At 47.0% G+C, this 25,278-nt stretch overlaps 1 protein-coding gene across 1 annotated transcript in view; it reads left to right on the top strand.

Moving 5' to 3' along the window:
* The window catches only part of PLPP5 (phospholipid phosphatase 5), a 287,796-nt gene that overhangs the window by 190,288 nt on the left and 72,230 nt on the right, over positions 1 to 25,278 (top strand). Inside the window, exon 5 of the mRNA XM_086943637.1 lies at positions 2,567 to 2,630. Coding sequence (XP_086799763.1) covers positions 2,567 to 2,630 — 64 coding nt within the window. The remainder of the gene's footprint in view (positions 1 to 2,566; positions 2,631 to 25,278) is intronic.

Below are 25,278 nucleotides of genomic sequence, written 5' to 3'. Positions count from 1 at the left end.
CACCCTCACCCCCCCTCACCCTCACACACCCTCACCCCCTCTCACCCTCACACCCCCCTCACCCTCACACCCCCTCACCCTCACACAACCTCACCCTCACACACCCTCACCCCCCCACCCTCGCACACCCTCACCCTCACACACCCGCACACCCCCTCACTCACCCTCACACCCCTCACCCACACACCACCTCACCCTCACACACCCTCACCCCCTCTCACCCTCACACCCCCTCACTCAACCTCACACTCCCTCACCCTCTTACCCTCTCACCCCCTCACCCTCACACCCCCTCACCCTCACACACACCCTCACCCCCTCTCACCTTCACACCCCCTCACTCCCCCTCACCCTCACACCCCCTCACCCTCACAAAATCACTATGTGCTACCACAGCGTCACTGAACGCCACAGCATCACTCGTTTGCCATCACAACATCACTCAGCGCCACCACATCATCAATCTCTGTGACCATTCAACAACACCTGGTTCAAATATGCTCTCTCAATGTTTAAAGCTTTATTACAAATGTAACAAAAACATGTTAATATTTCACTTCTGTTCTTGAAATTTCGTCACAATAAAATACACTGAACATAATCTTCACAAAAGTTATTTACAAAACTTTAAGCTATTGCCATTATAAATTACACTAACTTTTATTTAATTATTAACTATTAAAAAAAAATTAAAAGCCATTGTTATTTGTGATATCAATACATGTAAGTCACGTAAATACAACACATATTGCATTACAAATGCTATAGGTGTCACATTTGGGAAAGTTATAACTATTGGCATTGTAAATGACAAAGCTATTAATTTAGTTATTTTCAAAAACAAAATATAAATAAAAAAATTGTCATTTACAATACCAATAGCTCAAACTTTCCTAATGCGAGACCTATTGCATTGCAAAGGCTTGTTCCCTTTCCAACCCTCCTCAACCTTTCTCAATCCAAATCACTGACTAACATATCCACCACTCAAACTACTTTCATATTTCACTATACTAATTCAACACTAATCCTTATGGGTTTGAGAGAAGCATGCTACTCGCCCAAAAAAAAATCGCTTCAAAACCCATCAGGGGTATCAGGCGCTATATAAATACAAACCTCTTTCCCTATTCTATTCCACCGCCTTCCCTTCTCTAGCCAAATAACTGAATAACATATCCACCACTCAAATTACTGGCATATATTAGCGAAGCTTTGCTATGGTTGCAGATGCTTTGCACTTTCTCATTTTGAACATGACACAACCCCCCAGATCTGGATTTGCCTTAGCAAGCATCGGACGTTTGCCTGGGTGGCTGGAAGGGTGGGGGGCAGTTTTGTTACAGGGGCAGTTTTGCAGCGATGCTGCAATATGGGCCCTCAGTAACAAAAGCACCAGTAGTGGGGACCAGTTTTAAGCAGTAGTGCTTGAAACTTGCCCGCCCCCCTACACCTCACCCCTGGTGGGTGGGAGCTGATGTGGCAAAATTGCCAGGGATACTTTGGGTTCCCAGTCCAGCCCTGCCTGCCCCATCAAACAGGCCTCCTCACTTCCAGTACTTAGGTTATTTATCTGCACAATCAAGCAGGAACCCCAGTGTCAGAAACCCTGTTGCTACACCCACCCACACACACAGTCGGGTTCTTGGGGCACATTGCTGTGGCTGGAGTGCATAGAGATCTCACACTGCCGCACACAGAGGAAAAAAAATAGAAGGAACATTGTTTATGGCCCCCAGAACTCTCACTATATCTGCCAGACTCCTCCTTATACAGATATACTTTCTTCACTGCACATATCTTACACCGGCATGACTGCACAAAGCTGGACTTCTCCCAGCCCCAGAATGTCCACACTGTAAAGAGGAACCAGCCGACTTCTTCCATATGGTCTGGTCCTGCCCAGCCATATCTAAATACTGGGTGTCAATCACAATGGAATTAAGTGGTATATTGGGGTGGGAGGTTCTGCTTAGTCCGCTTGCTCTTCTTCTGGGGGTGATGGAGGTAATGAACTGCTCCTGAGCAGACAAGTTGTTTCTCGGAACAGCCATGTTGATTGTTAAGAGACATTGCAGTGGCCTGAAAGGACTCAGTCTCCATCTGTTTCGAAATGGCGGAGGGGAGTTGACTGGACTGCTATCCAAGAAAAAGCGGTTTATGAAGCAAGTATGAGCGAATATGGGGTAAATGGACGGGACTGATTACTCTTAGCGCTAAGGGCGGGCCCTTTCCTATTTATCTTTTTAAGCCTACTGTTCAAGAGATAATAATTGGATATGCAATGAAATGTTAGACATGTCACAGTGCTACAAGTGTTTTTACGGTTATCTTGTTTTTACCAAATGGCAATAAAATTGGAAATAAAAAAAAAGCAAACCTAGGTTTGTCCATCTGCAAGTGTGCTAGGGAGGATGAGCAGGATACTTAGGATGTGATTGATGGTCGGGGGAAGAGGTCTGACGCCCTTTGAGCCACTGAGATGTTGTGCCTTGTGGCATGGGGTTTGTGGGGAATTCTGCTGGTGCTTTTCAGGTCTGACTCACTGTACGGTTTGTCTTCCCAGCTGCCAGTCTGGCTCTCGCTCTCAATGGAGTGTTTACAAACACAGTGAAGCTGATTGTGGGAAGGTAAGATTCTGTCTTTTTTTGTTCCAGTATTCCTTCCTATAATACGTTTTCTAACAATTTGCTTGTCCTTCGCATTCATTCAGAAAGTACAAAAATTATAGGGTAATGTGGCTTCAAACTGTTCTGCACATGACCATTGGATCTGGAAAGAGACAAATCGATGCCTTGCCATCTTCTCCTTGTTTATAAGATTTGGTGTTTATCAACATCGGCTTCCATAGAGTAAAGTGCTTGGATTATCACTGCATTCACGAATGCCTAGCAGAAAAAAATATATATGCAAAGAAGATAAGCAACTAGTGTGGTGTAAACTTCAGAATACATACCTTTGTTAGATTTCTTTCCAGAATGCTGCTGTGGTCCACTCTGTCATCACTAATCTTTAGTGTGGGGCGTCTTCAGAGATTTCATTAGATTAATAATGGTTTTTTTTAACACTCTAGATCACTTTTGCTCCAAAAAAGCAGTATTGCAGCCTACAAGAAACCGTAGCGGTTACAATGTAAAATGTGTATATGTGTGTGTGTATGTATATGTATGTGTGTGTGTGTGTGTGTATATATATATATATATATATATATATATATATATACATATATGTAACGAATCCAAGCTTCCCCAGTGCCTCGTCGCACAGAACAGGAACACAGACTCTGAATATGCCGGTATCAGATTTTCTTTATTTTATATTTGCATTGTGGAACGGTGCATGCCTCAGACGCGTTTCGGACACGAGGCTGTGTCCTTGCTCACTCAACAAACGGGGAGGCTCAAACAGTGATTTTAAAACCCCCATTTGGCGCCAACATCGAGTAAGGCATAAACATAGAAAACAGACATATCTTCTAGTACTGTTTGGTGTTAGGAGTCGGCCATCTTAAAATGTCTATTATACACCTTGTGACTAATGCTTCATAATGCACTCTATGTACATAGCACCAAACTAATAACAATTAAAATTACAGAATCTTGCCCTTAAAACCTTAGATCCAATGTTTCTATATACAACATTTTAAAACATTGTTCGTTCTAAAACATTTTTTTTGCTCAAGTGCCTTTGTAAACCTATTTTCATTAAAGTGCAAAATGCAATATTACTATGTACAAATACAAATATATTTCATGTATATTACAAACACAATATCCAAAGGCAACTGTTGGGAATGCTTATGATAAAATATAAAAGCATTCTATTCGATCAACGGGCAAGTATAAATTGATTCCTAAGTGCAAAATGTTTCAGAAATGTGCAAAATTAGCAAGAATGGGCACAAATGCAAATTTGATCGTACCAAGGCATAAATGCTTGTCAATAATATGCATCTCCTATTGTAATGCCAATAAAGCAAGAGGGTCAAATCCGGCACATTCCTAACAAACAAGTATTTACAGGGACATGGCTGTTTCTTGTCAAGCTTACTCCCATGGATTTTGAATAAAGAACATAAGAATCTGAACTTTCTTGTTTGTTTGTGATGTCCAACCACTACTGATATTGGAAAATCTTTGTTTATTGAGAAACAACCAGGAGATCCATTTTGTCCCTGTAAATACTTGTTTGTTAGGAATGTGCCAGATTTGACCCTCTTGCTTTATTGGTATCTGTCAATCTACGATTGTCATTGAATCTTTCTTGGTAGTGGGGGATAGTGGTCTGTAGATCACTCAGTCTTCGCAACTGAAGATTTATTACGTTTCCAGTACTTATCACATACCTAATTGTCACTAGTGAATGTGCGGTCCTTTCCTTTTGGATACACCACTACCGTCTCTTCCTTTCTATCCTATTGTAATGCCATCAAGACAATTCCAATATTTAACGTCATAGTTAAATGTGCAAATACGTTAAATTCAATTATTCCATGTCACGGTTAATATCCATACCAATACGAAAAAAAAGTACATGGATAATAATAAATCCAAACAAAATTCTGGGGAAATGTATGCCAAACAACGATCTCAAGTCAAGTCAAGTCAAAGAACACTTTAATCGATTAATAAAAATCATAAAAGTGATCACATATATACATACATAGAGTAAAAATACTTTAAAATCTAGTTCATCGTTAGTGTACAAAATTTCATAAAAAGTTAAAATACTAAAATTTATTTGCAGGAGATAAACAATTACACCACCATCTCTAATGCCGCTAATCTTTTAGCTTTATTACGTGCGGCAGCCACCAGGAAACTGGCAACCCCAAAGATCACCCGGGGACTGCCTAATAGTTGTAAATACAAGAGAGCAAGTCTTACTTGAACAAATCCCGCCTCTCTAAGTAATGGCACTAAAAACTGTTTCCTGATGTCAGCATAATGGTCGCAAAACATAACAAAATGCATAAGGGTTTGACTGGAGTAATTATCACAGTTACAAGGAGGAGATGACTCTGGTTTACCCCAAACTGGGTAATGACCAAGGGCGAGATGTATCATATTAAATCTAAAACGAGTTAAGAGGTGACGGTGGAAAGGAATTGTCACAATCTTTAGGTATGGTTCAAGATGTGGCATGGTCGTGAGAACATAATGAGCTCTAGCAGACGGTTTTGTCAATTCCACCATTTCCCGTTCTTGTTCCACTAAACCCATAAAATTCTTCTTGATCCACTCTAGATCTCCCTTATGCAGCAAATTTGGAGATGAATACAGTTCAGGGCGACACAGTTTAGAAAATACATCTTTGATATAGACTAAGCACGGTATTCTGTTCGCATTATCTAAAGCCATGCAATCCTTTAAAATAGCATGATTCAGAGTAATCTCGCTGTTGAGCCACGTTTTGGCCCAGCAGATCACTGGGGCTAACCGTAAATGGTCCGAAATATAACCCAGTCCCAACTCTGAGTGTAAGGAAAATACAAGGGTAGATTGGGGAACTGCTAATAAAGACCTTTAAAATTTGTTCTCCATTGTCTGTATTTTACATTGCGGTAGATAACCCCAGAGGGACGCACCATAAAGTGCTATGGACAAGCATTTGGCTTAATACATTTTTAATAGTCAAGTCAAGTCAAGTCAAGAAATTTATATAGCGCGCTACATACCCGTAGGGTCTCAAGGCGCTTGAGGAAGGGTGGGGAATTACTTGTCGAATATCCAAGTTTTAAGTTGCTTTCTGAATGCTAGGTGGTTCTGAGTAAGGCGAAGGTGAGTTCCAGGTTTTAGCTGCCAGGTAGGAGAAGGATCTACCTCCCATGGTGGTTTTGTTGATGCGAGGTATAGTGGCAAGGGCTTGGTTGGAGGATCGTAGCTGACGGGAGGGGGTGTAGAAGGACAGTCGTGTGTTGAGGCATTCGGGTCCAAGTTCGTAAAGTGCTTTGTGTGCGTGGGTAAGGAGGCGGAAAGTGATCCTCTTATTTACGGGGAGCCAGTGGAGGTTTTTCAGGTGACCAGAGATGTGTTCTTTATGCGGGATGTCTAGTATGAGCCTGGCTGAAGCGTTCTGGATGCGTTGGAGTTTTTTCTGGAGTTTTGCGGTGGTACCGGCGTATAAGGTGTTTCCGTAGTCCAGGCGGCTCGTGACCAGTGCGTGGGTGACCGTTTTTCTAGTTTCGGTGGGGATCCAGCGAAATGTTTTTTTGAGCATGCGAAGAATGTTGAAGCAGGATGAAGAAACGGCGTTGACTTGTCTGGTCATCGAGAGTGAGGAGTCCAGGATGACGCCCAGGTTCCGTGCGTGGTCCGTCGGGATAGGTGCTTTTCCAAGGGCCTCAGGCCACCAAGAGTCATCCCAGGCGGATGGGGAGGTGCCTAATATGAGGACTTCTGTTTTGTCTGAGTTCAGTTTCAGACGGCTGTGCTTCATCCACTCGGCTACTTCTTTCATTCCTTCGTGTAAGTTGGTTTTGGTGTTAGGGTCTTTGGTGAGTGAGAGGATCAGTTGAGTGTCGTCAGCGTAGGAGATGATGTTGAGATTGTGTTGGCGCGCGATGGCCGCAAGGGGGCTCATGTATACATTGAAGAGGGTGGGGCTGAGTGACGATCCTTGTGGCACGCCGCAGATGACTTCAGAGGCCTCTGACTTGAATGGTGGGAGGCGGACTCTCTGGGTTCTTCCGGTGAGGAACGAGGTGATCCATTCCAGTGCTTTTCCTTGGATTCCGACGTTTCTGAGGCGCTGTAGAAGGGTGCTATGACAGACTGTGTCGAAGGCAGCGGAGAGGTCGAGGAGGATGAGGGCGACTGTGTCTCCATTGTCCAGTAGAGTTCGAATGTCGTCTGTTGCTGCGATAAGCGCGGTCTCAGTGCTGTGTTTGGCTCGGAAGCCGGACTGTGAGGGGTCGAGGGATTTGTTGGTTTCGAGGAAGGTGGCGAGCTGGTTGTTGACAGCTTTTTCGATGACTTTGGCCGGGAATGGAAGAAGCGAGATGGGGCGGTAGTTTTTGAGTTCGGTGGGGTCGGCTGTGGGTTTTTTCAGAAGGGCGCTGAGTTCGGCGTGTTTCCAGCTTTCTGGGAAGGTGCCGGATTTGAGGGAGCAGTTGATGACGTCTCGGAGGTGTGGTGCTATGATGGAGTCTGCTTTGTTGAAGATGTGGTGAGGGCATGGGTCAGTTGGGGATCCTGAGTGGATGGAGTTCATCAGGCGGATGGTGTCCCCAGAGGAGATTGGGTTCCAGTTGTTAAGGATGTTCAAGGGGGGTGGAGTTCCTGCAGAAGGTAGGGTGGGTTGGTCTCCGTGTTGGTTGTCGAAGCTGTTGTGGATGTCTGCGATTTTGTTGTGGAAGAAGGAAGCTAGGGAGTCGCAGAGGGCTTGGGAGGGGGTGATGTCGTTGGAGTTGGCTGATGGGTTGGTAAATTCTTTGACGATGTTGAATAATTCCTTGCTGTTGCGGGCGTTGTTATCTAGTCGGTCCTTGAATGCGGCTTTCTTGGCAGATCGGATTAGTTGGTGGTGTATGCGGGTGGCGTTTTTGAAGGCGTCCTTGGTGCTGGTGTTTGGGCCTTTTTTCCAGGCTTTCTCGAGGGAGCGACAGAGTTTCTTCGATTTCTTAAGATCATCGTTGAACCAGGAGGCGTTTTTGCTGCCTAGTTTGCTTTGATGTTTTTTCAACGGTGCTAGGATGTTGGCGCTGTTGGATAGCCATTGGGTGAGGTTCATGGCTGCTTGGTCGGGGTTTGAGGAGTGGGCGGGGGGTTTAGAAGAAGCGATGAGGAGATCTGGTCGATGGTGATTTTGTTCCAGTTTCTTCGCAGGGTGGGTTGAGGACGGTTGTGGATTGTGGTCTTATTGTAGGTAAAGTGAACGCAGCTGTGGTCCGTCCAATGAATTTGTCTACCTGTTCTCTTCTAGTCAGCGACTTACTGTAATTTCCCTAAAAATTTCTTGCGTGCCTGCTACTTTGGATTGTCAGGTTTCCAAAGAGCTCGATCTTCCAGACTTTTAGGTAGTCTGGGCTGCACTGTTCTGTGCAGTAGAAGAGGCATCCTGTGGGATTTGGCCCAGTTTCTTATCTCTGAAAGCGAAGCAACGCAAATAAATTCACGTATTAGGGATGGCTTATTAGTTGCTGATCTTTGACATAGAGTGTGACATAGTCAGCATACAGTGAAATCAAAAGCCTCCTATCCACGAACGCCAGTCCCCTCCATGTAGAGCTGGTGCAACCTGGCAGCCAGCGGCTGAATTGCCAGTGCAAGCAGAATAGGAGAATGTAAATGTAAATGTGTGTATACTTGTAAAGTGCCCTATCACCTAGAAGGTATGGCACCTCCAAGGTGAGGCCAGGCATCCTAGCGCTTTCGGGGCCGTTGTGGAGATTAAGCAAGCTATTGCCCAGAGTTGCAAAGTGGGACCCATGATTAGAGAAGGCACCTAGGCGAGAATTATCGAGTCCATGGACATTGAGCCCAAGACCCTGCCGCGTCGGGAATTGAACCCTGATCCCGGGCCAGACCTCTGCCTCAGGGTCTGCCGCTCTAATCGGTGAGCCACACTTCTTCCCTGCTGCCTCCCCCTTGCCACCTGTATTGGGACAGACACAACTCAGTTCTGCTTCAGCCTGGCTATCGGGAGAGTGTATAGCAGAGGTATCCAGCACATGAACACTCACTAATACCAAGCCTTTTTAACACATAGAAAAGATACGCCCACTCTAATGAGTTAAACTCTTTGTTCCGTCTAAAAGCCCTATTACTTCAGTGTCAGGGTCTTTATGATGCAATATTGCAAACAGTGTGCATAGAGTGTATGATATGGACCTACCAGGTATAAATCTGCCCGTTCCGGGTGGATCAGGTGTGGCATGAGAGTAATCTGGCTGTAGTATTTTAGCCAGCTTTTTCCTGTCTGTGTTAATAAGCTAAATTGGCCTATATAAATCTGGGTTCATGCTCAGTTTGTCCAGTTTAGGGAGTGTAATCAACAATGCTTCTCAAAGAGAGGTATTCTAAATGACATCTCCGCTACTTGTTTTCATCTCCGTGATGTTTGAGCTGGGGCGTCTGTTTTGTGTAAGGGTTGCCAGAGTTTTATCAGGTCTATCGCCCTTCCCATATGCATGGGCTCTGGATCCAGTGCCTAGGTGATTGAGCTCACTTGAAACAAATGAATTGTGCATTGCACCTCCGTGTGCAGCAATGGGGTACTGATGCTAGCTAGTTGCTCTTCCAGTGTTACAACTACCCTTCAAGTATGCTCAGTTGGGATCTCTTAAGTTCCTAAGGACCCCAGACTGTTTAAAGATACATAAGCCACGTATCACTACCTTGCAGGCCTCCCACAGCGTTGAGGGGCTATCAACTGAGTTATTATTCTTATCAAAGAAGAGCGCTGTCTCCTTTCAGATGTCCTCTTGGAATGCTTCTTCATTCAGGGCCCAGCATGGTAGCAGCCATGGAAACGCCCCTCGGGCTAGTCTGGAAAATCTTGTTTTGTATTAGCAAGACATGATCCAATTAGGTGTTGGGGAGATGCCATACACCAGAGGCCCACACTTTCCGCGACCAGTCAGTAGTCTAATCTAGACCATTTTGCCCATGCGTTGGTCGCCCATGTACATTACTGACATTCTGCTTCATAACATGCCATATAGCCGTCAGTTGCCCTTCTGACATAATGTCTCTGACTTGTTCAGCCACAAGGGTGTGGGGACACGTCACTGCACTGATCTGTCAAGTTTCAGGTCTAAAATGACATTGAAGCCCCCCAACCCCCATCGTACTGTGTCTGTCGCATAGGTTTGTGCTTTCTACCATACCTCTAGAAAAATAAATGGATGGGCTGTCTGGGCCATATATGCATTTATCAGGACGGGGTGTGTGAACAGTAGCATGTATAGCAGGATATTTTTCCCTTCTGGATCTATGGATACCCCCAGTGGGCGAACAGGGAGACCTTTGCGGATTCATATCGCCACTCTCCTCATATTTGCTGAGTACAATGCTGTGTATTTGTGTTCTATCGATCTGGCATGAAGTGTTTCCAGAATTAGCACTATGTCATGTTGCTGCAGATACACTAGGCAGTGGCATTTTTGCGGAAAGCGATCAGTCAGCACGTTCCAGGTTATAAATCCAGTCCCTGTCTTGTCTTTGCGCTACTGGAGGACCAAGTGTAGTGGCTGCTGGACTACAGTAGTCACCTGGGCCAGAATGTGTAGCAAGTATGTGCATGAGGCGGGTGTGGGCCTTGGCTTGCCGTTGTGTTGAGTGCACCATGATGTGTGACTTGTTTGTATCCCACCCTCCCTCCCTCCATTTCCAGGCTCCCCAAGCCAGAGATTAACAATGTATCGCTCCCGCTCGGTAACTACCCTATACCAACCTCTCATGCAGCCAATCGCATTGCAACTATGCAACGGGAAAACCCATTGTGAGGGAGCTGGGTGCTCTGCGAACACCCAATCCCAGGGTCGGACTGGTGGCCAGGACTTCAACTTTTTAAAACCAAGAGTCCAGAAGTCAGGTGCGGTGTTACAAGTAAAGCGGCTCATCCTAGAGTAGTCCCAACGGATCCCCCCAAAGCGTTGTTTGGAGCTGTGATAAACATTGTCAGGGTCAACCTTGCCAGCTCGCCCGTGAATATTTTGGGATCTATCAGTTATTCTGTTGTCTGGTGTCATTCGCTCTGCCACACAAGGGGAGCAAGCCCCTCCTTTCCTCTGATGCAAATTTTTCCACTTGCTTTGGTTCTGAGAAGAGGTGCTGTCTGCCGTCATAAGTGATTTTTAATTTGGTCGGGTAGAGCATGCCTTAACCCATTCCTGTTGCCCGGAGCGTGCTTTTGACTGGGAGGAACTCTCTTCTCCCTAATTGGACTGCAAACATGAAGTTGGGGTACACAGAGATTGGGTTTCCATCATATTGAAGGGATTCTTGCTCTCTAGAAAATCGGACCACAGTGTCTCGATATTTATAGTTGAAGAACCGTACTATAAAGGGTTGAGCTGGTCCGCCCGGGAGTTGCCCAGAACAGCTGCTTCAACATAGCATCTGCGTATTCCTCTATGTGGTCAGTGTTTGCGGTTTCTGCTATTCTAATTATACAGAGGTTGTTCCTTCGCAATCTTGCATCATGATCTTCATTTTTGGCTTCGACCATGGCTATTATTTTTCTATATGGATAAGCCTCCCGCTCTGCCCTTTTGTCGTGTCCTCGATGTCTGACATGTCCTGCTCAAGTTGTCCAATACAGCTTCCATGCGCGTTGGTGCTCTTTTACATACGATCAATGCGATCTGTGAGAGTTTCTATTTTTGAGTCCATTTAACCAGGCTTTGCTTCATTTCTAATAGCAGATACCCTAGGTCCAGCTCAGTGTCCTGCTCTAGGGAAGGCTTATCCACCGCAGCTCTGTCAGGATGTGCCGGAGCAGCTGCTTGACTGCTCTCAAATGCCGGTTTTAATTGTTTGCCGTTGTGCTTGCCTGTGGTGTCGATTGTAGCATCCTCCACACCCAGGGTACTCGCCAATGACTATGCCACACACGAAGCTTAGTAAAATACGTCCTTATTCTTTTACGTGTTACAGAGAATTCAACATTCTAATCCTGCACTCACTTCACTGTGCACTAATGCTTACATCGCAGTTCTATGGAGTCCATCAGGAGCGACAATGGTTCTGTCGTTACAAACTCACACAACACTACATCCATGTAGAAAAGGGAGCACCCAGGAGTGGTCACAAAGGTGTATAGCTGCGTTCAGCAGGCTCCACCACAACCCCCGCAGTTACACAGCCGGTCCTGCCTCACCCCAGCTGGCATCCTTCTCTTCGCCAGGGCGCACGAGCAGACCTCCAATACAGCAATTTACTCTGTTTCTGTAGAGGTAGGCGCTACCATCAGAGATCCAGTTAAATTACTCTCTCTATGAGGGCACAAGCAGACTCGCAGTGCAAAAACCACATTCAAGCCCAAGTTACCTAGATGCCTCTGCCTCCAGCCATACTGTCTCTCCTTGCACCCTCCAACCGGTCTTCATCACGACTCCCCAGTCAGGCTTCGTCACCGGCACCGCCAGTGGAAGCACGTCGTCTTCAATCACTGGCGTTGCTCTCCGCGTGGTGCTCATGCAGGAGTCGATGCTCCCAGGCGTCTTCCCGATGAGACTGCACCTGGGCTGCTGCGTCCACATCCTGCAGAGATTGTGAGAGTATAGTTTATGAAAAAGGAAGACATTGGCAGATTCTTTGTAGCTGAAACTTGCAAGAATAAGTAACTGGCACATTTTGATTATGAAAACCTTTAAGAGCAGGCCTAATTTATAGGTTGAGGAAACAAGTGACGAAGGATGGTGAAAAGCTTATGAAACAGGTACTGAATCTAAATGAAGCAGAGAAGATTTTTAGGTGCAAAACTCCTTGACAGTGCAAAAAAACATAGCTCATGAGCTTACCAAGATATTAGAGCGAGCTTAACGCCTACCCATTACTTATTACTGTTTGGTTTTTTTGTTACTCTTATTTGCTTGCTGCTTCTTCTTTTGGCTTGCCTTGTTCCATCTTGTGTTTGTCCCTTTCCTGGAGGATACCTCTTTACTTGTGTCCTTCCACTATGTTTTAGTGAACTACTTTTTTCTTAAGCACTCTACAAGAGTGAGTATGCTTCCAGTTGTCTCCCTAGTGCTTCTCCACACCCACTGTTTCTCTCTGCTCTACTCCTCCTGCTCTGCATTTCTCTTGTTCCTTTTTTAAGCACTCGATGAGTGCTTGTATTTTCCAGCTGTCTTTCTTGTGTTTCTCACCTCCTCCCTACTGCTCTCTCATTCATGTGCTTCTCTTTCCTACCACGCTGCTGTTTATCATGCTTCTGCTTCTCTACCCCAACTGCGCTCCATATCGATTTCTCACGTGTTTGCTTTTGATGTGTTCTTCCCTTGTGTGCTGATTTCCCATTCCTCCCAGTCACCCACTTCTCTGTTAATCCCTACATCCCCCAAACACCCACAGTAATTTTTTCAAATTGGTACTTTCAAATAAAAATAAATTATATTTATATCTATATCTACCAAGTGGTGTCTGCCATCTGGGATTGGTAAATAAAAAATGAAAGCAAATGTAGCCCTGACATCCCATTGAGTTCTGCTTCAGTGGAATGCCATGACTGTAATTGCGTTTTTTGTATTCTTTAAAAAAAAAAAATTGGTGATGGTTCACTATCAGGTATACTTTAAATATTAAACATGCCTGAATCTTTCAAAGGGGCAATCAAAAACTGTTCCTCAGTTTCTTATTAAAAAAAAATTGTTCAATCTTTACTTCAGTTTTGTAATCTTCCTACTTATTCTCCATCATATTCATATACTTTCCTAGCTTCCTACTTAGTACCTTTGAATTCATCCTAACACCCATTTTAAATCCTTTCAGGACTTTTACTATTCAGTAACTAAATTCATTACCTTCCATTCCTTCACAAAGTGTTCAAAATATCATTCCGTAATACCTTCATTCAGGATAGTTCATAACTTCTATATAATAGAATCACCACATATAATAAAGTCCAGCTTTATAAGTATATCTGTGATTCACTTGCATATCCAATAGGCATGCACGCAAAATCTGCAAATGAGAGAATAGAAAAGAGAGTTTGGGTGTCATTGGCATAAAAATTAGCTTGAAACTGAAAGGAGAAATAATCAAAGACAGCCAAACACAAGTAAGAAGGCAGAAAAAAGGGCATTCCAAAAAATAAGAATGAATCCAAGCTTGTACTCTTCTGGTTATTCCCATAGAGGAGAGACAAATACGATGCTTAAGAAAGAATAAAAATGCAGAAATGAATGACTAAATATAAAGAAGCATTAATAGCCAATGTGGAAAAATGTCTCCGTGAGTTGAGTACTCACCACAGAAAAATGCGATTTACAAGTAAAGTTTGAATCCCATCAAAGCAGACTTCACCTTCATTCTTCAACTCTTCAGAGACAAGTTCAAGTTCAAGTTCAGGCATTTGTATAGCGCACTACTCACCCAGGGGGTCTCAAGGCGCTTGAGGGAGGGTGGGTGCATTACTTATCGAATAGCCAGGTTTTTAGTTGCTTTCTGAAGGAGAGGTGGTTCTGTGTAAGTCGGAGGTGAGTGGGGAGAGAATTCCAGGTTTTGGCCGCTAAGTAGGAGAAGGATGTTCCACAGATCCACCATGGGAGGATGCGCGGAATTGCGGCGATGGATTGATTGGATGATCGTAGTTGGCGTGTGGGTGTGTTGAAGGACAATCGTGTGTTGAGGCATTCGGGTCCTAGGTCGTAGAGGGCCTTGTGTGCGTGGGTAAGGAGATGGAACGTCATTCTCTTGTTGACGGGGAGCCAGTGGAGTTCCTTCAGGTGACCGGAAATGTGAGCTTGACGGGGAATGTCCAGTATGAGTCTGGCTGAGGCATTTTGGATGCGTTGGAGTTTTTTCTGTAGTTTGGCTGTGGTCCCGGCGTAAAGGGTATTTCCATAATCCAGACGGCTAGTGACTAGTGCGTGGGTGACTGTCTTTCTTGTTTCGGTGGGGATCCAGCAGAAGATTTTTTTGAGCATGCGTAGGATGTTGAAGCATGAAGATGAGACGGCGTTGGCTTGTCTGGTCATCGAGAGGGAGGAGTCTAGGATGAAGCCCAGGTTACGTGCGTGATCTGTAGGTATGGGTGCTGCACCCAAGGCCGGTGGCCACCATGAGTCGTCCCAGGCAGAGGGGGATGATCCTAAGATGAGGACTTCCGTTTTGTCCTAGTTCCGTTTTAAACGGCTGTTCTTCATACATTCGGCTACTTCTTTCATTCCTTCGTGTAGATTGGTTTTGGCGGTGTTTGGGTCTTTGGTGAGGGAGAGGATCAGCTGGGTGTCGTCTGCGTAGGAAATGATGTTGAGGTTGTGTTGTCGCGCGATTGATGCGAGAGGACTCATGTAAATGTTGAAGAGGGTGGGACTGAGTGATGATCCTTGTGGTACACCACAGATGACTTCGGTAGCCTCTGATTTGAATGGGGGGAGGCGGACTCTCTGGGTTCTTTCGGCAAGGAACGAGATGATCCAGTCCAAAGCTTTTCCTTGTATTCCGACGTTGTTGAGGCATTGTATGAGGGTGCTGTGACAGACTGTGTCGAAGGCGGCGGAGAGGTCGAGTAGGATGAGGGCAACTGTTTCTCCGTTGTCCAGTAGCGTTCGGATGTCGTCTGTTGCTGTGATGAGTGCGGTTTCGGTGCTGTGTTTGGCTCGGAAGCCGGACTGTGAAGGGTCGAGGGATTTGTTGGATTCGAGGAAGGCGGCGAGCTGACTATTGACGGCTTTTTCAATGACTTTGGCAGGGAATGGGAGGAGCGAGATGGGGCGGTAGTTCTTAAGTTCAGAGAGGTCTGCTGTGGGTTTCTTCAGACTTCAGAAGGGCGCTGAGTTCAGCATGTTTCCAGCTTTCCGGGAAGGTAGCGGAGTTGAAGGAACAGTTGATGACATCGCGGAGATGGGGTGCGATGATGGAGTCTGCTTTGTTGAAGATGTGGTGGGGACATGGGTCGGTTGGCGATCCTGAGTGGATGGAGTTCATCAGGCGGATGGTGTCTTCAGTGGTGATTGGGTTCCGGGCTGAAAGGTTGTGAGAGTGCTGTTTTGGTTAGTAGGTGGGTGGAGTGGGCAGTTCTTCGGACTGGTTTTCAAAGCTGTTATGTATGTCGGCGATTTTGTTGTGGAAGAAAGAGGATAAAGAGTCGCAGAGGTCTTGGGAGGGAGTGATGTCGTTGGTGCCGGCGGTGGGGTTGGTGAATTCTTTGACGATGTTGAATAGTTCCTTGCTGTTGTGGGCGTTGTTGTCGAGTCGATCCTTGAATGCAGATTTCTTGGTGGATCGGATTAATTGGTGGTGTTTGCGGGTGGCGTCCTTGAAGGTGGTCAGGTTGTCAGTGGTTTGGTTTTTTCTCCAGGTTTTCTCGAGGGTACGACATAACTTCTTGGATTTCTTAAGGTCATCGTTGAACCAGGGGGCCTTTTTGCTCCCTTGTTTGATCTGGTGGTTTTTCAAGGGTGCTAATTCGTCAGCGCTGTGGGTGATCCATTGTGTGAGTTTGGTGGCAGCTTGGTTTGGGTCCGCTGATATGGCAGGAGGGTTTTGGTTGAGCGATGTTAAGAGTTGGTCGGTGGTGATTTTGTTCCAGTTTCTTCGAGGAATAGGTTGTGGGGGGTTGTGGGTTGTGGTCTTTTTGTAGCTGAAGTGAACGCAGCTGTGGTCCGTCCAATGGAGAGCTGTGGTGTGATCGAAGGAGATGTGTTTGCTGGAGGTGATGATAGGGTTGAGCGTGTGTCCGGCAAGGTGGGTGGGGGTGTCAACAAGTTGTTTGAGTCCGAGATTGGCCAGGTTGTCCAGAAGGGTGGTGGTGTTGCTGTCGTTTTTCTTTTCCAGGTGGAAGTTTAGGTCTCCCAGTAGAATGTAGTTCTCGGAGGGGAGGGCATGTGGGCTGATGAAGTCGGTGATGTCTTCGATGAATTGTGTGCAGGTTCCTGGTGGTCTGTAGATGAGGGTGCCTCTAAGTGTGGTCCTGGGGTCGGTGTGGATCTGGAAGTGAAGGTGTTCGGCGGTTGCGCGGTTATAGTCGGAGCTGGTCGTGATTCTGATGGTATTCTTATGGACGATGGCGATGCCTCCTTCGGTTTGGTTGGTGCTGTCTTTTCGGATGATCTTGTAAGCGTCCGGGATGGCTATGGCGATGTCGGGCGTTGATGAGGCGTTCATCCAAGTTTCTGTAAGGAAGGCGATGTCCGGCGATGTGGTGTCGAGTAGGTCCCAGAGTTGAGTGGCGTGTCTGTGGACCGAGCGGGTGTTCAGCAGGATGCACTTCAGGTGGTTGGAGTTGGAGCTGTGTTTGGAGGTAGTGGATTTGGTGTGAGTCCTGGTGCAGGCGAACTTGCAGGAGTGGCAGGCGAACGGGCCATGGGTGTGTCCTGGGGCAGCTTCGCAGCATTGTGGTGTGCGTCCGGGGTTAAGGGCAAAGAGGCTAGCGGCGTCATACGTTATGTGGGTGGAGTGGGTTTTGCGAGGACAATGGGGTCTGGCGCTGGGCGCGGTCCAGGCGCGGACGGGCGTAGACGGGCTTACCTTTGGCGCATCTTGGGCGCGCATAGGGCACGACCGCTGCGCGTGAACGCTGCGCGCGGAGGCATCTGTCATATGTGGATAGTGGAGGGGGAGGGGCGAGGGAGGAGCAGCTGGGAGGCGAGAGCGTGGTGGAGGGGCCGGGCTCCGATGCACAACAACAACAAAATGGCTGCAAAAACGAAACCGGAACAGGCTGGGGCACAGACAGGGTTATGCTGTGGGCAGGGGCACTGGCACAATCAGGATACACACTCTGAAGGCAAAGCGGGCAATCACTACAATAATAAAAAATAATTACAGAGGCAATGCAAATTAAATAAGACACAACAAAGCGAGCAGCACACGATTTCAAAGAAGCTGATTAAAGCAAGCACTATAATGGCAGATGCAGCTAGAGAGGCAATGCGAGCAGCGCAGGCACCAGATCGAATTCTATGTGGCAGAGTAAGTCAGCAGTACAATGCACCCAGGAGAGACCAGGGGTCGTGGGGAGCGTCCGCTTCCGAAGGAATCAGGGCGGACACAGCGCTACACGGGACGGAGCGAGGCTAGGCACTCAGTGGGAGGGAGGAGCAGCTGGGTGGCGGGAGCGTGGTGGAGGGGACGGGCTCCGATGCACAACAACAACAAAATGGCTGCAAAAACGAAACCGGAACAGGCTGGGGCACAGACAGGGTTACGCTGTGGGCAGGGGCACTGGCACGATCAGGCTACACACTCTGAAGGCAAAGCGGGCAATCACTACAATAATAAAAAATTATTACAGAGGCAATGCGAATTAAATAAGACACAACAAAGCGAGCAGCACACGATTTCAAAGAAGCTGATTAAAGCGAGCACTATAATGGCAGATGCAGCTAGAGAGGCAATGCGAGCAGCGCAGGCACCAGATCGAATTCTATGTAGCAGAGTAAGTCAGCAGTACAATGCAGCAGTACAATGATACCCAGGAGAGACCAGGGGTCGTGGGGAGCGTCCGCTTCCGAAGGAATCAGGGCGGACACAGCGCTACACAGGACGGAGGAGCAGCTGGGAGGCGGGAGCGTGGTGGAGGGGACGGGCTCCGATGTACAACAACAACAAAATCTTTAATTTGGTTATTTACATATGTTAGAAATGATAGAAGGGGGGGGGGGCTGGCACCGAACTAAGACGTGGGCTTTCTAACTCTGCTCGGCTAGCCAGAGCAAATATCTTGGAAATATCCCAGCCTGAAGCATGACATCGGCTGGCCGCGGGACGTGGTCGGAATCCGCCACAGCACCTGGCAAGTGAGACCTTGCTAGGCCAGCACGCTGTACTGGGCTTGGCGGGTGTAGGAAAGTGACCCTTTTTGACATGGTCACCCCCCCACATTTGCCTGGTAAATGATATGATTTCTACTGAAAGCGCAGTGGGTTCCTGAAAACCTGCTGTTTTGCACCCTGCACTTGGCCGCCCCCATGCTGCTGCTGGTGCTGCCTTGGACCATACCCACCACTCACCTTAACTCCTGAAGGTTGGTCTTGTACGTCGTTGTAGTATACCTGTTTGCAGAACTTTTTTCTTGTCCATAGGATAACAAAGCAGAACTCAGAAATTTCACTGTGTCCACTTAATAAAGTGAAAAGAATTTATATTTAGAAACTTACTTAACTGAACAATTTTTCTCTGATGTCTAAACATATATAAAGTTACTTGGTGTGGATCTCCTTCTTGAGTCATGGGTGTCATGTATTGAAAATTGTGTGTATTTGCAAATGTCTTGCTCTCCTCTGTGTTGAGCCTTCGGTTGCTCGATCTCACTACCCCCTAATACAGTTCAATATGTAAAACAGATGCCAAGCAGCGCCTTACATTTTAATCTAAACATCAATCGCACCGAACAGCGATGTACACTGACCAGCAGCCTTTGGCAAGAAGGGGCCGAAGGGGCCGAAGGGGATTGAGACTAACCCCACCCACCCCCCATCTGTCCTACTGGAAATCAAAATCTGTCTCATAGCCATTGACTGCAATCTAGAGTCCCTGACCAGACACATGGATGTCATGAAAGATTGCACAGATAAACGACATACGCGTCTGACAGACTCTGAACAAGTATTTCTGATGTGGAAGACGTGCACACACAACAGGCTAAAACCCTGGAGGAGATGAAAGTGGAACTTTGTAAGGTGAATTAGCAATGAAGATTTGTAAGCTAGGTGTAGAAGAAATAACGTATGCATCCTTGGAGACCCTGAAACTACAGCACCGAAGACTACATTGAAAAATTACTTCTCACACTATTTTGGGCTGATTATTTCTCCCAGTCATAAGTGATACGGAGAGGGCATAGGTCTCTGGAGCCCCTGCCTGATCCCTCATTAAAAATGTTTTTAATTAAAGTTCCAAAGATCAGGTGAATCTTTTGGCCTAGGAGCCAAAGGAGGTCCATCACGAAAGGATGCACCTACATTTCTTTCCTGACTTTACGCGATCTGTGGAAGATGCACGCAGGAAATTTCTTCCAATCAAAAAGAAGCTGCAAAAGCGGGGGATAATGTATGCCATGGGTTATCCAGCCAGAGTGCACATTTCTTGGACCGGTAAGCAGAGGATTATCATGGAGTCCACAGCAGCAGTGTCTTTACTGCAAAAACACCCTCCCTCCAATGGGAGCCTCATAAGGCTGACTAACATCTCTGGATGAGGTGGAATGACTGTGCATTCATGCGCTGCATGCAGTTCAGCTTATCTCAGATTTGACTGGATGTTTACTTGCATGTCATTGTTAGAACTGTCAAAATTCAGTTTGTTGCAAAGACAAAGATCAAATGTGGGTTGTTAAGCTAAAACGTGCCTGCTACACTGTATTGGCTCAACCTAACAGTTCTATTTATGATACTGCTGCGAGCCATTGCTCATTCAATATGATCTAATGTTTATTTTGCTGGTTGTCGCTACCTTACCAGTGCTCTGCCTGCCTCCTGCCTACTACCATGTTATACAAAACACTAAATGATGCTTGAGATAGTTTGATTGTATGTCACAGATAACTCCGTTCATGTTGTTTGGGGTTACAACTGGGAGATTGGGTCCTAATGTAGGAGGGATGGGTGGGAGGAGGAAGTAAGGAATGTTAATACTTGCTATCCAATTGCGAAATGTTATGGCACACGGCGGGAATTTAAACGCACTTTAATACTGGATTAATATTGCTGTATCTCAATAGCACATGGACCGGACTAGAGAGGTGAGCCATTAAAATGTGTCACTTAGATTGTCTGCGGTTTAAATAAACCCGTAAATGCCACCAGATTCTTACTTATCTCAACCCCCACAGAGCGGATATCATCTATCTGCAGGAAACACACCTAATGCTGGAGAGAAGGACGGGTTTACACACCTCATCGGGCCCTTACCAATATTTCACCTCTTACTCATCCTATGCCGGGGGGTGGCCACTATCATGAGAAAGCAGGTGCCATATAGACATACCCGGACCCTGGCAGATCCGGTCGGACGATATTTAATAATATGAAGCCTCATAGACACATGCTTGTTACATTGCTCACTACAAATGGCCCGACTTTTTCTGAGCTGTGCTGAAAGAGTGTATTACAATTGATCCTAGTGCAATAATTCAATAATTTGGGGGTGGGGGGGGGGTGGGGGGGGGGGTGGTGATCACAATCTATTACTGGCTGGACATTGACTAAGACTGTTCATATCACCATGAGCGCTGCCTCACTAGGGCTTGTGATGCATTGCTGGACATAATGGCATAGTTTGACATGTTAGATATTTGGTACGCTCTGCACAGTGGTGTCCACAAATGCACCTTTCACTCTTCAGTTCATGACACATCCTGATGGCTTAACCCAGAACCCTGTTGGGCAATTCACCGGTGATGTTACAATTCACCGTCCCTACTAACTGGGTACCTGTGCCACTATGGAGACCAGCCCAAGTCCTTATTAGATATGTTGTTTAAAGAAGAAATCCATACCGCAATTACAGAATGTCTCCATGAATAAGGGCTCCATATCTACGATTGCCACTTTCTGGGAGGCACTGAAGGTGGTTATCCTAGGTGAATGCATCACCAAGGGGCATAGTATTCTCGAATCTATTAGAGGCAGACTTCAACATCTAGAAACAGAACTTCGTACTTTGGAGCACTGGTATGAGGAATCCAGAGATCAGAGCCTCTTGGACCCTATGTGTTTTTCCCTTTTGCTGGAGTTCCGAGATGAGCCTGACCGAGAAGTGAAATTTGTGAGCAAACACTCCCAAGCTAGGGAATATGGGGAATGTGACAGGCCAGGGCACACACTTGCCATTCTGCCTTAACCGAGATGGACTGCTAATGGTATTCATACTGTAGATAATTCTGATGGGCACCCATTGAATGACCCTGAGAAGATATTACGAGAATGTGTTGTATTTTACAAAGGGCTATATACATACCACACAGAGGCTACCTCCTCAGATGTGACCGCTTACCTCAGCAGTTCACCTTGGCATGGTCAGACCAGGCGGAAAGTGACATTTTCTGCCAGCCCCCTACTGCTACGGAGATTAAGCAGGTCATTAAGTAATTAAAAAAACAGAAAGGCACTGATGGCTTTCCGGTTTAATTTTATAAAACCTATGCCAAGGAGTTGTTTATTACAAGCTGTATAGGATGAGGCTTTTCATTTGGGCACCCTACCCTTGACAATGAGGGAATTAATCATAATCACACTTTTCAAACTGGACAAACCTCCATATAAATGTGAATCCTTTCGTCCTCTGTCTCTTATCAATGTTCACAGTAAAATTCTGGCCAAATTGCTGGCAAACCAATTAGTCCAACTAATGCCGAGGCTGATCCGTCCAGATCAGTTTGGCTTTATCCCTGGTCTCTCAACGCCGGATAATATCCGCTCGCTTTTCACCGTCACACACCAGTTAAACCCCGATGTGCCCATTGTCACTGCATTTTTAGATGCCACCAAGGCATTTGAGACCGTTGAATGGCCTTTCCTGCTCACGGTGCTAACCAGAATGGGACTGGGTGGGGCGTATGGGAAATAAGTACCATGGGTAATGCCAGATACCCAGTGGCAGTGGGTTCGAGGCTGCTGCGCTCGCGTGTGGGTGCGCCCTGTGATTTTCTTATACTTATTTTACCCTGATCACTAGTTTTTAAAGATTGTACTTTTAATGACTAGTTTTAAAAACAAACTGCACTTTATTCCATTCGATTGCTGACTGCCTCCCTCGCTCCTTCACGCTCCCCTAGCCCCGGTCCGGCACGGCTGTGTGCTGATTGCTACGGAGGGCTGACGGGGTAGCGGGCGCCATTTTATGAGAGGCAGCGGTGGTCTCAGGGCAGCGCACCAGTCATAGCGCCTTCAGCCCTTCAAAAACAACGCCCCATGCGAGCGCGCAGCAGACGCGCCGGCGGCGCGCCGAAGGCGTGCCAAAGGCAAGCCTGTCTGCGCCCGTCCGCGGCCTGGGGCCCTCCACTCTGCCAGTTTTTATTCATACTCCACTGCACAACTACTTGCGCTACAGGTACAGTGGCTCCCCCAAACAGCCATTTGCGCACGGATTACTGTACTTGGCCTAGCCCGTTCCCCTCCCTCTTCACTTCCCTGTCGTAGAACCTTTCCCTCCCTCCCTTTCCCCGGTCCCCCCCAAGACCCTCCCACCCCTCCTTTGCCACCCGTGTCATCTCATCTCTCAGCCTTCCTACTTAATACCAGATCGGCCGTCAAACACCAGTTAGAACTGTTTGACTTCTTGGATTCCGTCAAGCCGGACCTACTATTTTTGACCGAGACCTGGTTCCGCACTGACTCTCTCCCCAGCGTGTTATCAGCCCTACCCCCCCCCCCCTCCCCCTATGTTATCCTCAGGGCCGAACAGGAGGTGGAGTTGCTCTGATTGCCTGGGCGGGGCTTCACTTTCAAATGCTCCCCTCTCCCTCCTTACCTATGGCGGATTGCTTGGTCATTCGCTTCTCCTTTTCCCAGGTTCCCCTAACGTGTGTCCTTGTTTATCGCCCTCCCCAGCCCTGCCCTCGCTTCCTCCCCGCTATTTCTGACCTCTGGAAACCCTGGCAATTAATAATTCTTCGGTCCTGCTTCTCTGGAATTTTAACTTCTGGCCCAATGACCCAGCGGAAGATATTGTATCCCGCAATTTCACTGAACTCCTCCTTAGCCTGAACTTTGTTTCCTGTGTCCTTTCCCCCACCCACATTAACGGCAACACTTTAGACCAAATCTGGACCCTTAACACCTTTGTTTCAGCTCCCTCCGCCCAGCCTTGCTCTTGGTCGGATCACTTTTTGATTTCTTTTTCTCTGGATCTTAGCGTCACCCCCAATTTTCCATTTTCTAAACACACCTGGGCGAGAAATTGGAGCAGAGTGGACATCCCTGCCCTCTGCTCCTCTCTATCAGCTTCTGGCCCAGACCTGGCTGGCCTTGCGCCATCTAGGCAACTGGATGCCTTGAACAGCTGGCTCCTGAGGGCCTGCGATCAAGCTGCCCCTCTGAAGTGTGTAATGGTCAAACGCACCCATGACGCTAACAAATGGTTCTCTCCCGCCCTTAAGGCAAAGAAACTGGCAGTGCGTCAAGCAGAGAGAGCTTGGAGGCGTGCCTACTGCCCTCTTTTGAAACTCCACTACACCTCCATCCTCAATGAATATAAAAAGGATATCCTTCTTGCTAAGACAGCCTAATTATCAGGGAGGATTCTTGTTGCAGAGAACCAGTCTAAAGAAATATTTGCCATAGTCCGTGAACTGGCTTCTTCTGATAGAGCCTCTTCCAAAATTCCCCCATCCCAGCTGTTGTGCAACTCCCTCAACGATTTCTTCGTTGAGAAAGTTGCACTCATTAAGGCTAAGATTCTGCTTCCTTCCCCTACCTTCTGTGACCCCCAGCCTCCTCCCCCTTCTTCCAGCTTGACTCATCTACCCCTCCTGACCAGAGAAACCTTCCTCACCCTAGTGACCCGTGTTAAATCTGGATCCCCTGTGGATACTGCCCCGGCGCATATCCTTCACAAGATTTTTACTAACTGCTACCTTCCCCCACTCACTTTCCTCAATGATTCTCTTGAACAGGGGATTGTACTGGCCCTTCATAAAGCCGCTATTGTTATCCCCATTCTAAAAAAACCTGGGGCTGACCCCGCCTCTCCCTCCAACTATCGTCCCATCTCCCTCCTCCCCTTTCTGGCCAAAGCCCTGGAGGCTCACGTCACCCAGGTCCTTGGCGCCTTTGTGGAGGAGAGTGGGGGATTTGCTTCCCGTCAGGCCGGCTTTCGACCCCGGCACTCTACTGAGAAGGTGGTCATCCCTGTGATGGACGAGCTTAGAGGGGGGCTAGATACCAACACTACCCAGGCCCTCGTTCTCTTAGATCTTTCCGCCGCCTTTGACACAGTTGACCATTCCATCCTTCTCACCCATGTCAAGGCGGCGGGCATCGAGAGCCCAGCTCTGGCCTGGATTAGCTCCTTTCTAAGAGATCGCTGCCAGGCCGTTCATCTTGCTGAATTCACTGCCCCCCTCACTCAGTTCAGTGTGGTGTCCCCCAGGGTTCCTCTCTCTCTCCTTTATTATTTAATCTGTATATCTTTCCACTTATTTTTGCACTTCAGCAAATGGAGGTCACCGTGTATAACTATGCAGATGACCTCCAACTCATTTTTCATCTGTCACACTCCCCAACCAACATATTTAATTTCCAGTCTGTCATGCTGTTCATCAGTGATTGGATGAACTGCAACCATCTGAAATTAAATCCGGACAAGACTGACTTGTCGTCACTGGTAGCACCCCCAGCTCCTGGTCCCCCAACTTTTGGCCTCCCTCCTTGGGCATCTCCACCACACCCTCCTCCTCAGTAAAAACTTTAGGGATCTCACTCAATAAACACCTCACTCCTCACTCCTCACTCCCAGATCAGTTCTGTTGTTTCTTCCTGTTTCTTTGCCCTCCGCACTATACGGAAAATTTCCCGGTTTTTCTCCTTTCCCGCCCTTAAACTGATTCTGATGGCAATGGTCCTGTCCCGGTTGGACTACGGGAATATTGTGTATAATGGCGCTCCTGCATATGCCTTTCGCCGCCTTCAGTTAGTCCAAAATCAGGCTGCCCGCCTGATTTATGGCC

The sequence above is a fragment of the Lissotriton vulgaris genome, chromosome 11 (genome assembly GCF_964263255.1).
Source record: "Lissotriton vulgaris chromosome 11, aLisVul1.2, whole genome shotgun sequence".
Lineage (NCBI taxonomy): Eukaryota > Metazoa > Chordata > Amphibia > Caudata > Salamandridae > Lissotriton > Lissotriton vulgaris.
The sequence above is the reverse complement of the archived record's forward strand: the minus strand, read 5'-3'. Positions and strand labels throughout refer to the sequence as shown.